The sequence below is a fragment of the Ascidia mentula genome, chromosome 3 (assembly GCF_947561715.1).
Source record: "Ascidia mentula chromosome 3, kaAscMent1.1, whole genome shotgun sequence".
In the NCBI taxonomy this organism is placed as follows: Eukaryota; Metazoa; Chordata; class Ascidiacea; order Phlebobranchia; family Ascidiidae; genus Ascidia; species Ascidia mentula.
The window spans coordinates 19,981,815-19,996,224 of NC_138568.1; the positions used below are offsets into that span (position 1 = coordinate 19,981,815).

A 14,410-nucleotide genomic window follows, 5' to 3' on the forward strand; every position below is an offset into this window, starting at 1 on the left:
AATATAAATTAATCAACCTTCTTGCTAGTGGGTTGTGTATAACATAAGCAGCGCCTGCTAAAAATCTTTGCCATGAAACTTGCTAGTGGGTATACACTTTTCGTGCGCTACAATAGTCAATTCCTTAACACAAAGTTTTAGAAGTAAATGCATCATGATTGTAACGTATTTATGCCACCTACAATATCAAAAATATTTTAACTTTCGTTTTGCGCCAAAAATGTTTTCCTGAGGAAACCTGATACTGGTAATAAAGGCACAGAGTGTTGCTCCTTTTTATTACCGAACAATTCCACATGTTTGATCATAATGCCACGTGTTGCGCAACATTGCCACGTGTTTGGTAACAATGCTCAATTTAAGAACAATATGTTAAAAAGGCGAAGATGAAACGTTTGGTTTTCTCGGTAAATTAGGCAAAAAGATTGACGATTACGTTTATTTAAAATTTTGTAAATTCAGCGCAAACAGTGATGCGATCGACGTGTTGGCCAACCCTGATATAAACCTTTACTAATCTTAGATTCACTCTTTGCGCCACCCACTGGCCACTTCTTACCTCAACAATATTATTGTTACGTGTGAGTGTTTCGCAATCAATAATTCCCTTGCAATATTGAAAACACTTCTGAACGCGTGGGGTTTTGAAACTTTTTTATTTGACTCGACTTTATTATAAACTGTTCAAATTCATTATTTTAACAAAAGTCAAACCCTGATAACATCGTCTATTGGTTGGTCAACACTAATATAACGAAAGTAGGGAACATATTTAAGTGCTTTCACCTCATGTAAGGACTGGTGAGGTTTTCAGGATAAGTGGAATAATTGGCTGGTTTCTCATCACTTCCGTCCCAGCAAACGGGACCACGACCATCACAAAACCACCCAGCCCTCACCTCCCTCCCATCATCGCAAGTGAACTCTGCACAAAACACATGAACGTAAATCGATTTGAAATCCATCAAAATCTGTATAACGAACCAATATATTAACTTAATTGAGAGTTTATGATTTGTAAAAAAATACTTACTTTCGCTGAGTCTACGCCGTGCTGAAGCAATTGTGATGAAGGAGAGCAGGATTCCAACCACCTTCAACCAATACCTGATAAAAACACAAAGAGTTTATATCTTGCAATGATATGTTTCTCTATATCAGGGGAATGACGTCATCGTGGATTTTAGTTTTACAAACTTTAAGTCCAAGGAACACTGCAATGTTATTTAAGTTAACTGGCAATCGCCAAAATTTCAATGGCTTTTTAGATAAACTGTCGTCACTTTTTTCTCTTTGTTTATATTCTCATCCGCTTGTTGCCCAAACGCCTAGAAAAAATATATAGTAGTTTTCGCCAAATCTCGACAGCTCACGGAACCATTCATATTTTTGGTAAAGCTTATTCAAAGGGTTTTATTGTCATTTTTGGAAAACAAAAGTTTAATCTCCACACTGGTTCAACCATATGTCTGATTTAAATACTTTAAACCACGTTTAGTTTACTCCAGCCGATCCTTCGGGATTCCATCGCTTACAAAAAGCGGGCAAATATTGTAAGCGACCGTTTATAACCAGCTATCAGATTATGACCAGGCATAATTTTTGTGCGATATTAAGAAACCAAAATTTCGTCCCGGGCTCACAATGCGCCTGGAGAAGCGTGAGACACCGTGCAAGTCAATAACACCTGTTAACTCGATCACAGACCAGACCGAGTTTAACCTCACTCAAAAACCGTAGCCCCAACCATGCTGAGACTTGCATAGAAATAACAGACTAAAATTTAAACGTCCACGCTTAGACATGGTAGATATTTATGTTCATTATTATCCCGCGCCAAAAATAAGCCTATTTATTGTTTTTCCGACAAAAATGTGGCTATATTTTACCATGTTAAGAATTTAAATAGCTCACAAACCTTGCTCCCATTTTTCGTCTGTCGGACCCTGCCCTGATCCGTCTCAAATCCTCCCTCTGATCAACCAACGACTTTTGCAGCAACACAAAATGTTTTGAGTTGTTATAGTTTAAGAAATCCTCGCAAAGTGACCAGAATTAAACGACTTTATCTGATATAATAATACTGTTCCCTTAGTTTTTTCCGAATCTAGCCCTCTGGTTGGCATTGTTTACTAATCAGCGACACCAATCTCCTATTTAGTATTAAGAATTCAATGAAACTAGCAGAAGTTTCGAATTGAGTCAGCTAATTTTTATGTTATATTTTATTTTAATTTATTTTATTCTTGGATTTATTTACCGTATAGCTTTCTGTGTTTTATTTGCAAATTCGAATTTGCAGAAACTGAGGATGCCAGTTCAGGCGAAATCGATTTTTTACTAATAAATCAGCTGACTCAATTCGAAACTTCTGCTAGTTTCATTGAATTCTTAATATCTGATATAATGTTTGTTGACGTGGATTCGCAACAACCAATCTACGCATACCTGTATAAGGTTGAAAAATTGTTGGCAAATTAGCTAGCCTAGATCACAGCTAAATATCCATCTCCAACGAAAAATTTTCCCTAGGGAAATACCAATATATCAATGTATATTGTTAAGTATGATGCCCAGTCTATATTCATGCAACATTATTATTGTCCTTAGATTTGCTTTCGTACTAAACATCGCCAGCGATTAAATATAGACAGGCATTGTTACGCAAACAATATGGATATTCTGCATTGTTCCTTTTACCTCCCTATTCATTATGACGATATTTGTTTTTTCTTTGCACTTCCTGTTGTCCCAACACGAGACTGAGGCTAGGGCACAAGGGCCACACGGTCGGGCATTGCGCGGCTTCCATACGATTGTCTTTCTACAAACTAATATCACGTGACGCAATATTTATTCACGGCGTAATTGTGTTTTGCTTACTTACGAACGCATCTCTGCCTCACAAATAAGAAACTTCTTACTTCAAGTAAATGGGACTGAACTTGGGGACACAAGTCATGTTTGTTTCCCTTCGGGCTAAACTTGGACTTCGTCTGGGACAATTTGGATTTATTCCATAAATGGTTTCATCGACTCATGATATTTTGTGTTCATATTTGTTGTTCAACAGCGTAGTTAGCGCAAAAAATAAAAATGTTGGGATTTGTGAATATTTAGTGATGCTGCAACTTTCATGATTCAGTTAAAAATGTAATCGTGCAAGATATTGTGTATATTTGATTAAACAAGTGGTTCCCAAAATGGGCGCAATCGTACGGGGGGCGCTGGAGACCAAATGGGCGATTGGGGAGCGCTAGGAAATAAATGAGCGCTTTGTGACAGGGCAAATTTTCTCTTATAGCGTAAGTCAGTGTTTCCCAACCGGTGGTACGTGTACAACTAGTAGTACGCGACCGCATTCCAGGTGGTACGTGAGCATCTTTCCGTAATTTGCGGGTATAGTTCGAATTTAATAAAACGTAACTGATTTCAAAATTTTGGATAGTTCATCCCCTATGTTACTTTGTAACACTCAATTAGGTGGTACACAACGAAATTGTTTTACCTCCAAGTTGTACGCAACCACAAAAAGGTTGGGAATCACTGGCCCAAATGATTCAGTTCAATCTTTGTATAATTTATGCTACCGCAAAAAGGTCTTTTCTCGCATGCTGAACTAGACGTCAAAATGAGGATTTTCGGTGGTATGGTTTACTTGTTGTTAACTAGAGTTTGGTATTCAAATATTAGAAATCAGACGAAATTGGTGTCATTCCACCAACGTCACCCATCGCATTAATTGACAAGCAACAAATAAATTCGCTATGTTTTTTGTCTGTTCTGTTGGGCGTTGTTAAATGACTAAGGTGTTTGTGGGGCGGTACTAAAAAAAAAGTTTGAGAAACACTGGATTAAACAAATCGCTTGCAATGTCAATGAACATATGTTTAACTCAATGCACGCTGGTAAAAACCAATCAAATTGTTTTACGGCCATCAAATCCAATATTTTTTTTAATGACCACGTGCGGTCAACAACCTGATGGCGTAATATAACGTCGTTATGTCAAACGACTGCATATATGTAGGCTGCATTAAATAACTCCAACCATTACTATAATGTTGAAGCAGTATTATTCATCATAATACATTACGTCGTTATGTTGAAAATGCGAATATCTTTATGTGAAGCCCTTGGCAATAGCGCGCCCTGTGGTGTTAACACCTGTATAAAGTACAAAGATAATGTTGCTGTTCCTATCAGGCATATTATATTTTAATAGTTCGTTTTTCACATAAAACCGTAACTTATAATCACCGACGCTTCGCTTGCTATCCAGCTAAGCTTTCATAGGCTAATGGTTCAGCACACAACCAACACGAAAAGATAACGCTAACACCGCTTATGATATCACGTGATGTTATAAAAAGGGCTGGAAACAACAGTTACAGCAAGTTGTTGTAAAGCACCAGGAAATATACGCACTGTTTCCTACCATTAACACAGCGCTTGTTCTTGTGGATATGGATCGCTTCTAGAAAACGGCGCTTTGTATGATCCACCTCCCTTTCAAGAACCTCGTCCTTGTCGAAGGCAATCCGATGACCTTTTAAGGCAGCATGCTTGCTCAACGCTGTCTTCCTTGTGACTTTGATGCAACGTCGCGGCGGTGCTTCTTAATTCTGGTTTTCAGGGCTCTTCCGCTATCCCTGAAGTAGACCCCCTCGCACTCTCCACATGGAATTGAGTAAACCACTCATTTTTGTTCCGCTGCTTCCGTAGTAATGAGGTGCGACAATAATCTACGGAATGTTGTGTGGGGCCTAATGTAGACCCTAATGTCATAATCGGTCAGCATCCGCTGTAAAATCTCGGTGAGTGTGGGGACATAGGAAAGAACCACCGAACCGAAGGTTGGCGTCGGGTCATTCGATGTGACGCCCGACCTTCTACGTGATATCCACGAGGGGTACGAGTTTTCCCGCAGCTCGTGTCGAATGATATTGATCTCTTCGTCATGATCTTCTTCGCTTGAGTTCAAAATATCAGCTCTTGCTATAAGGGACTTCAGAACCGCCTTTTTGTGTTGTAATAGATGCGCCGACTAGAAGGAAAGGTAGCGGTTTTCGTGAGTCGGCTTACGGTAGACGCGAGTGCCGATTTTGCCACCCACGTTTCGGTATATTTCCACATCCAAGAATGGTAGTTTCTTATCAATTTCTTCCTCTAGAGTAAACTTTATAGAATCGCCAATGCCGTTCAGGTGGGCAAGGAAGGACTTGAGGACCGAAATATCGATAATGCAATGCGTATCATCAACTCAAGGCCTCCAAAAACGAGGAAGATGTGCAAATGTTGCAAGCGCCCTATTTTCAATCGTCTCCATTACCGCATTGGCAATCACCCATCGCCATTCCAAATACCTGTTGGTTAGAAATCCCTCAAAAAGAGAAGTAGGTCGCGTTTAAGCATAAATTAAGCCCTTCTGCAATGTCCTCGCGAGACAATAGCTTTCGCTCTTCAAGATTTTCGTCTTTTTGTAAACAGTCCATGAGGTTTTTTTTAATTTACAATGATTTAAAGTTAGAGGCTCTTTAACATATGCAGATATGTTCCCAGCAAAATTGGTGGTCTAATGGTTTTGATGTTGTCGTTTGTGGCACACGCTTTTATTGCAACTACCTATTATCTGCTTTTACAGATGATTGCAACAGAAGCAAATCAACCTTTCTTGTCCAGATTTTACTGCCCACAGTAATATTTTTGTGAGAAGTGGAGCCTACATTGATAGCACATGTGATAATAAACAACGGTGACAAGTGTTTGTTAAAATGTTGCAGAACAAACGTGTTTGAGCGCTTGTATGAATATACTGCAATATTCCACAAAACGTTTTCTGCTTGTATTTCATTAACCTAAGTATTTTTCATGAGTCTCCATTTAAATACCTGATAAATATAGGCTATCATATTTTTGCAAAGTTGTAGAAATGACGTAGTTTATAGCAACCACTTTGCATGAACAGAATTAGTCCATACACACAGGGTTTTTTACTTCCAAATGCTTTGCAAGATTTATCATATAGATGACGTAATGAAAAAACGCTGGAATAATGTTCACTCAAAATACAAACAGCAAGGTCTTCTTCCAAATGGAAATTGTGAGGTTATACACAAATGATATCCAAGCTGCGCTATAGGCATCCTGTTTCTGTGAATACAGTATTATGTTCTTATTGATTACTTCCCGTACGTCTGGTGAATAAGTTTCAAATGATTACAGGCATGGCTTTCGTTCGGCGAAAACTGCGAGTTCCAAGCGGAGACAGGCGAGTCGATCTTCCAGGTTTTTCGGGTAAATTGCGGCATTTGGAAGGAATTCAACCATCTTTCTCACGTTGAAGATTGCATTGACCACGATGTCCTCGTAGTAAAGAACGAGTTTTGTTTTTTTGCTTCACAACATTCTCTGGTGGCATGCTTTGAAAACTCCCTGGTATGCAGATATTTCCTAAAAGAATTCATTTGGAACACAAAACTAATAAATATATATCCATTGTACTTGTGACTGTAGACAAAAAAGGTTGGAGACAATATTTTTGTTTGTTTTAGGTGACCAACTGTATGCGAAGAAGTAACTTTTTGTTATACTTCTGCATCTTAAATTGTAGCAAATATGTTTGCTTGCAAGCTAATTTTTTTCCAAATCTTCAACACCTAAAAATACAAATGCGTTTTACCTGTGGGAAAGTTCCCATTAGTGGGAAATTATATGGTGTTTGTGGGTAATTAGTGGGCACCAAGTGTACGAAGGTAGTTGTTATGTTCTGTATCCACCTAAAAATGTCTAAAGTGTATTACAGATATAGCGCAAATGCAATAATTAAATTCTATGGTAAAAATTTAAACACAAGTGGGAAAAAAGGATTCCCTTCACAAAAAAATGGGGAAATGAGAGAAAAAAGGTTAAGAACAACCACTCTATTATAATGCTGATCGCCCAGATGAACCAAACCTTTATTTTATTTGAGAGTGGGCCAATTAGTGTACCTGGTGGAACCATTTTAGTGGCAAAAACCATTGCGAAATTGACAGGAATAATTTGTTCTTTGAAAGTGGCTTGCGACCATAATAAATGAACAAAGAAACACACATCAAATATTGCAAAACGTGATTCATGTGCGATTGCCAAAGTTACCAGCAAAACGCTAATTTACAATCAACGGTTTTCCTTTGTCATTCTGTTTTGTAATGTGACTAAAAATGTGACTTAAACGAGTGAACAACACCGCTGTATTGTTTGCCAAACTTCGGAGAACTAATAACATAACTGTTTTAAACATAGGAGGCGATTGAACAATACCGCCTGTGAGTCATATGGGCGTATTTTATGACGTGTTGATATTTTTTGACTCACTGTGCCATGGACAAACATGATGGCGTATGACACAAATGTACCGCCTACATGTAAAGCCAGACAAGATCAACGTATGGGTGACAAGGTTCTTAAATCAAAACGTTACTTATTTAACCATGTTCGTTTGCAGAAGAGTCAATAATTTTCACATTGCTTATTTCAGGACAAAGTGCGCTATTTAATCCACGTATTCCTTAAACAAGCAACAAGAGTTGCTAACAGGCAGCCACGCTTGGCCGAAACAGACGGAAGTCCAACAAATATCGATACATCAACAATTCTGTCTCAGAAATTAGTCCACTGTGGATTGATGTTTCGCATCTTGAATGGCGTTGGACAGAAACCGTAGCAAAACTGCAAAAAGAAAAGTTATGAACAAAATGATGATTTCATTATTTATAAAGGAAGGTACTGATATGGTGTGTGTAGTTCATGTTCTATGTCTCATCGGGTAAATCCTCGCGTCGGTCTTGAGGTTTTGCAGCATTAACATGATGTCAGAAGGTGGTCCATTGATGGTTTTTGGTGTCTTTTTTGTGAGATTTCTACACAAGTTTCGATATCGCCAACAACCGTGTTGGATTCGCAACATTGGCGCCGGTTTCAAAGTGATCAAGCCTAACATGAGCAGCAGTAACCACTTGAAAGCTTTGTCGTTGATACACAAATGAAAAGAAATATATAATCAAATGTAAATAATAGATTTTCATTCCAAGTAATTTTTCTGCATCAAATAACTCCTACCATTACTATATTGTTAGAACGCTATTCTTTATCATAATACATTTTATATGAGGTTATAAAATACGAATATCTTTATCTGAAGCCCATCTCGTTCGTAATATTTGCATATTGGGATGCCCGCATTAATTACTGACTCAAATTTGGACATTTAAAGTCAGATGAAGAAAATATCCACTGGAGTTGGTGATAGAATCGCGCGGATTAAACAGTCTGTGAGTATTGTGTTGACTTCTTACCCCCTAAAGGATGTTTGAGAATTTGTGCAAAATTAAATTTTTACCTTGCCGGAGTTCCCGCTTCGTTTTCCCGCAGATATTAATTTGAACACTCGGCCTCCCTCTTCAACGGCCTGACGACTGATTTCCTGCTCAGCGTTTAAATATTTCCATAATTATGACGATGAAACAATGGTTGCAAGTTGATTGACAGCTTCGTGCGCAGCGCTCCTCGCCTGCCAGTCTGGCAAATTTAATGTTGGCTTCTTGACAGGATAACCCTTATGGTTTTATCGGTGCCCATGACATTTATATTGATTGTTTATGTTCAAGTACTTTTGTGCAAAATTAAAATGATTCGGTCAACATTCGGGTTTGGATGAATATTAAAACATTCGGCGAATCCCGGACTTACAGAATACCCGAAAAACTATGTGAGATAAACATGATTACGGAAAATTTTGCTGAACGTGGGCAAGTTTTGAAACTGTCAAAAAGTTTTGCTATGCAGATGAAAGAGCTGTGTGTGCAAGAAAAGTTAATGGTTTCGTTCGATGTGTTTTCCTGTTCTCCAACGTACCGGAAATGTTGGCCGCGAACGTTGCAGCAGAAAGATTACGAAGCGACGGAACATTGGAACAACGTTGCTCGTTGCTGTCACACATTGTAGATGTCTTCGTTTGGTCCTCGATGCCACCTACCTTTGTTTCAGAGTTGATCTTTACGGGAATATGGTCTCCTCTCTCCGTTGCTGTTGCCAACTTCATGATCGGGCAACCCTTTCCACATGTGTCTGCAACAAATTTACTCATTTCGACCGATATTTGTCGTTTGGCTCGGCGCACTCGATCGCCCACAGGCGCGAGTTTTTTTTACCACACTGAAGCTAAATCATTCATAAAAAATGACTTAAAGCGACAACAAGAGATGGGTTACATTGATGTAACGCAAACAATTATCCCCGCTTTTTTTCTCGAACGTAACCATGGCTTGTCGAGGAGGTGTGTTGAGGGCGAAACACGGGTGTAGTTGCTTAGCGATCAAGCACAGGAAAGAACCTGTTTTGTTTTCGTCACAATAACAATTCAAACAAGAACCAACTCAAACAGGTGAGGAATTCCTCAACAAACTTATGAAGTGTGGTTGAAACTTAAACCTCATCAGAATCCACAAGTTTAAGAATACACACACTTTTACCCTCTCAACACTGTGTTTATTGGTAACAACAACAAGTATCAGTAAATATGCGCAATCAGCAAACATTCAACAAAACGATTGAATTTTTGTGGAAGTTTAAATTAGCCGCGAACGAACCAGTTGATATTGAATGCCAAACAGTAATTGATCGTTAGAAAAATAACTTTAAACAAAAATCTTGCTGCTGAACATTTGATGCAAAGTTGACGGTGGAATGTGAATTGTGATGCGATTTACACAGAGAGTTTGTCCTGCCAAGAATTTTACGACATTTTTTCTTTGCAATAAAATATAATTATCAATGATATACAAAATACACAGGACGAGGTTTATGTACAAGGCGTGCGAGAGGGGGTTTTGAGGGGGTGTTTTAAACATTTTTTTGGTGATGTTTGAAGGTAGCAGACTATATTTTCATGAGCCAATGGTTTGTATTCCATGAGTTGATTACATGGAATGTTTCCAACATCATATTTGCAAGTAAACGTTGATCCAGAAACAAAACGTAGTAGGGAAGTCAGTGGAAGCAAGGGGAATCACCGCATCATAGTTTTGTCCAAAATGATTCTACCCAAGTTGATGTCAAGCATTCCAACACTCACACATGATAAGAGTGTCCATGTGTTGGATGACGTGTGAACGTGGACGACGATTCCGATCAACTCAACACGTGACTCAAACCATGGTACATAAAAGGAAGAACCACCACATACGACCAATAAACAAAACTAAGCAAACGGAGTGCGTACATCAACCAAAATTCACGTAGTTTCGTTCTTTTGTTTGGGTCTGTCGTCAAAGATGTTACTTTGTCCTACTTGTGAGATTTTTAAATGGAAAGTTGTAACTTGGAATATCAATTTTGTGTTGTAGTAACTTTGCCATCACAAACTAAATATTATTCTACACATGGAAGGTACGCGTGACGTCAAAAAAATATTTGGTTCTATCCATTCGATGCCAGGAAAAAAACACATTTTGCACAAACTGAATGCAAGGTTTATTTACAGATCGGTTTCTGCTTCAACCACATGTAAGTTTTCTCGGTTAACAAACACAACCACATTTTCTTGTTGCTCTTCCTGTGGTTGACGTCTGAAAACGGTACGTAGGCCATCCCGGACTCTATCATAAAGCAGTTTCGGTGCGTTGGAATAGATGAGGGGATTTAGAGAGCTGTTAATGGGAAGCAGGATGATTGCTGACACAGCGTACATCACTGGAGGCATAGGGACTCCACCGAAGTTTACAAATGCCATAATGGAAATTGGAACCCAGCAGAGAAAATCGGTAACTATCAGTCGGATGATTTTCTTTTGTATTTCTGCCGAAACAGCATTAATGGTATAATATGTCTGTAAATACGAATGTGCTTACCTTTTTCTTGTCTTGCCGCCCTTCTACTTCTTAGTCTCTCGTTCACTTGCCTGGCACTGGCAGTTGACTTCTTGTAAATCCAAATATACGTAATTGCAACGAACACGAAGGCCAGGAAGTTAAGAGTAATAATAGCGATTGAATATCCCCATGCCTTGTCGTTGGTTGTTACATACAGTTTGCTGATGCAAACACTGCTGCTGCTGTAATATCTACACATAAACAATTTTGTGGATACAAAATTAAAATTTTGCGCAAATAAAACACAAACCCCAAATATCCAGAAATATCAAATAGCTCAGTGTAATTGTAATCCTCAAGAATATCCATAAAATCCATCCAGGGATTAGCATCATTTATTCGCATGAGGGCAGTGTTGAGTTCTTGGGAATCACTGCTTGTGAAGTTGTGTTGAAAAGTTACAAATCGATCCATGAAGTTATTCATACCTGTATACGCAACGCTAGTGTCGTTCGAAACTGGTTTCACCACCAACATCAATGATAATATCTTACTAGAAAAGTCGACTGCAACATTGTCATAAAACGGATTCTCATTCATCCAAGCTTTGGTTTCAAACAAATGTTGAAGTTGAGTTGTGAGTGGAATAAAAGCAATTGTAAACGAGAATGCCCAGGATAGGATAATGGAAAGGATGACAGTTTTCAATTCCGGTTTCAAGGATGCATCGAGTGGCTGAAACAAAAGAGAAAATTAACGTGTTTTCATTAAAAGCAATAAGTTTGCAAGCTGGGCGTTCCTTTCAATTCGAAGCACGGGGAATGTAGTTGTCAGTTCGAATCCCATCGGACTGAAATTGCTACCTCTTTCTTTACCCACTTTCCGGAGATAGAAGATTTCCAAAGAGAAAGTTGTCATAAAGTTTTGGAACGGCCCGGCACCGGTTTAACGAAGCTGGCAATAGCTGATTTAACCAAATACAATTGTTTCACTTACATTCTTCACAGCAAACAGTCGGAATATGGTCAACAAAACCATTGTAAACACCGATGTTTCGCTTGAAAGCAAAACCAATACCCCCATAGTGGTGCAATTTCCGCTTGATCTCCAAATAAGGTCATTGGCACAATAATTTCCGGAGTATCTGACACCAGCGGCTCCCAGCATGATCAGATAAACTCCCATGAGTAGATCGGAAACGGATAGATTCAAAACGAGCAGATGGTTTGTGCGAAATGCAGCAGATTGTGATTGTGTCGTCGCCAACGTTTTGCCTTCCATCACCATGACAACCTCAAAACAAATTGGAGGAATGTAACACGTGTTCTTATTGCGCAACAAAGACAAAACTTAGTTTAATTTACCAAATTTCCGGCAATGGCGAGCATCCCCATTATCCACACAACGGCTCGTAGAAATGGGTTCGCAATCAACTCGTATCGTGATGAAAATATGTTTTCGTTGATCACTTTTGTATTTGTTGGGCACTCGTCTGACCAATCAGAGCAGTCTCCGACTCCATTGAATTTCTATGTGGAGTAAATTAAAGAAAATTTTGTAGTTAAGTTGGTCATATTGGCGTCTGTAAACAACATAATGCGAAATTACTGTTTTGTATGTAATTGGTGAACAACGGGACTGTTGAAATTGGATAAACAAAAGTGTACTGCAATATGCACGTGTAGTTTTGTGTACGTGGAAGGCGTGTGACGCGCTAATTGACCAGAAATCTTGCGACAACAATAAGAATAAATTTGGTAAACTGGCAGTTCTCATCTGGTGGCAAACGTTAAGGTGTGCTTGTGTGATTAGGTGTCAAGAACATGATTTGTGAAGTGGGTCGTAATTAAATTAATGTTGTTTGGTGTTAGTCCTTTTAACATTGGGTGTTTCTATATAATTGTTTAATTTGACGTCAGTTTATTTAATTATAAAAGTAGCCACCTGTGTAGTTCGGCTCCCAGCTTTTGTGTTGACGGTGAGCCGTTAGTGCAGGGTGAACTGAGCGTTTACTATGGTTGGGGTTGGAGGCCCGGGTTAGTACATGGATCAGATTGGGAGTAAACGGTTGGTTTACATCAGAGATACTCAAACATTTTTAGTGCTAAATTAGAAACCTTAAGTTCATATGGCTTTATTCAGACCTATTTTGTGACCGAAACGCACATTTTAATCCCGCGAAGATCAACTTCAAAAGTTTGGCGCCAAAAAAACGGAGAAAAGGTCTTCCTAAATCGGTTCTAAAACTTCCATACCCGCCCTCCCAATAACTTTCGTCCTAATTCGGGAAAACTGAATTAATTTCGGTCACAATAGTAACAAACTACACGGAATCAAAACATCTTTGCCACAGGACACAAAACTTTGCTTATTATTAACATGTGTTTACCTTCTCCTTCTTAACGAACAGTAGATCTTTGTTTTCGCAATAAAACCTTCCGTCATTTGTGCAGTTTATTTCGTCACTTTGATCATCGCAGTTAATTGTGAGGTCACAAACATCCGATTTGTTGACAGAAATCTGTCGCAAAAGTCTGTGAAATACTTAAACCGTCTTTGTGGTTAACTGTGTGCGAAAGATTCAACAAAGGGCATTATGACAAACAATACTGAATAACAGACACCGATACCTATTTGCCTTTTATAGTTAAAATACACCTTCGAAGTGATTTTTTTCCAAACTCTTGTAATTAAGGTCTCAATTTTTTTGTGGTTTTGTTGACAAGAAATAACTTTACTTTGGCTCCATTTAACGTTGGACAGTAGAATCTTCCTTCCTTTGTGCACAATTCTTCTGGATATTCGTCACTTTCATCCTTGCAATCGATGAAACCGTCGCATACTTTGGACATAGGAATATTGAGAAGTCCGTCTTTTGTGTTGCAGTGTTTCCGATGTTTGCAAAGTTGAGGATCTTCATCGTGGTGGAAGTAATGACGTGTGTCAGAATTATAGATCCAACCACTGCAATCCCGCCACCCATTGCACAGTGGTTTGTTGTCGAACGACCTCCCCCATACCCCTAACACTCCATCCTGTGTAAAACACATCACGTGGTTTCTGGTATATTTTTGTGCAAACGATTTGTCGCTTTGAAGGAATATTTTTGTTATTATTTTAAACGAATCTTTTTTTATTTATTGTAAGGCTTGTCGGGATTTCCTGGCTGTTACATTAGGTTTTATCATAAGTTTTGAAGCAGGTATCGCCACAAAATCTGTGAATCAGGTAGCGACAGACCAGCAGGGACCGTAAACTTTTGTTACAAACTCAATTTGTCAGGTAACAGTGCCCATGTGGGACACCTAGAAACGTCCAACGACACATCGACAGCAACAGATGTCATGACAGCAAACTTGTTCGAGACTTTTATACATGGGAATGTAATCACTATGTGATTGTCATGCATTAAGATGTTTATTTTTTTAAAGTTTTGAGAAAGTTTTTACATTAACCAGGTAGGAAACAAAGAAAATAGCAAAATAAGCTTGACGAATATAATTTGTGACCAAACTCTTTAACGTGTGGAATGTGACGACGAAATTGACTTTTCACGC

The 14,410-nt window shown here is 38.7% G+C and overlaps 1 protein-coding gene across 1 annotated transcript in view; it reads right to left on the reverse strand.

Annotated features, from left to right (window-relative positions):
* LOC145895908 (uncharacterized) overlaps nucleotides 1-14,410 on the reverse strand; it is a 57,290-nt gene that overhangs the window by 9,545 nt on the left and 33,335 nt on the right. Inside the window, exons 13-14 of the mRNA XM_082984687.1 lie at nucleotides 13,639-13,888; nucleotides 4,315-4,335 (exon numbers count right to left, since the gene is read on the reverse strand). Coding sequence (XP_082840813.1) covers nucleotides 4,315-4,335; nucleotides 13,639-13,888 — 271 coding nt within the window. The remainder of the gene's footprint in view (nucleotides 1-4,314; nucleotides 4,336-13,638; nucleotides 13,889-14,410) is intronic.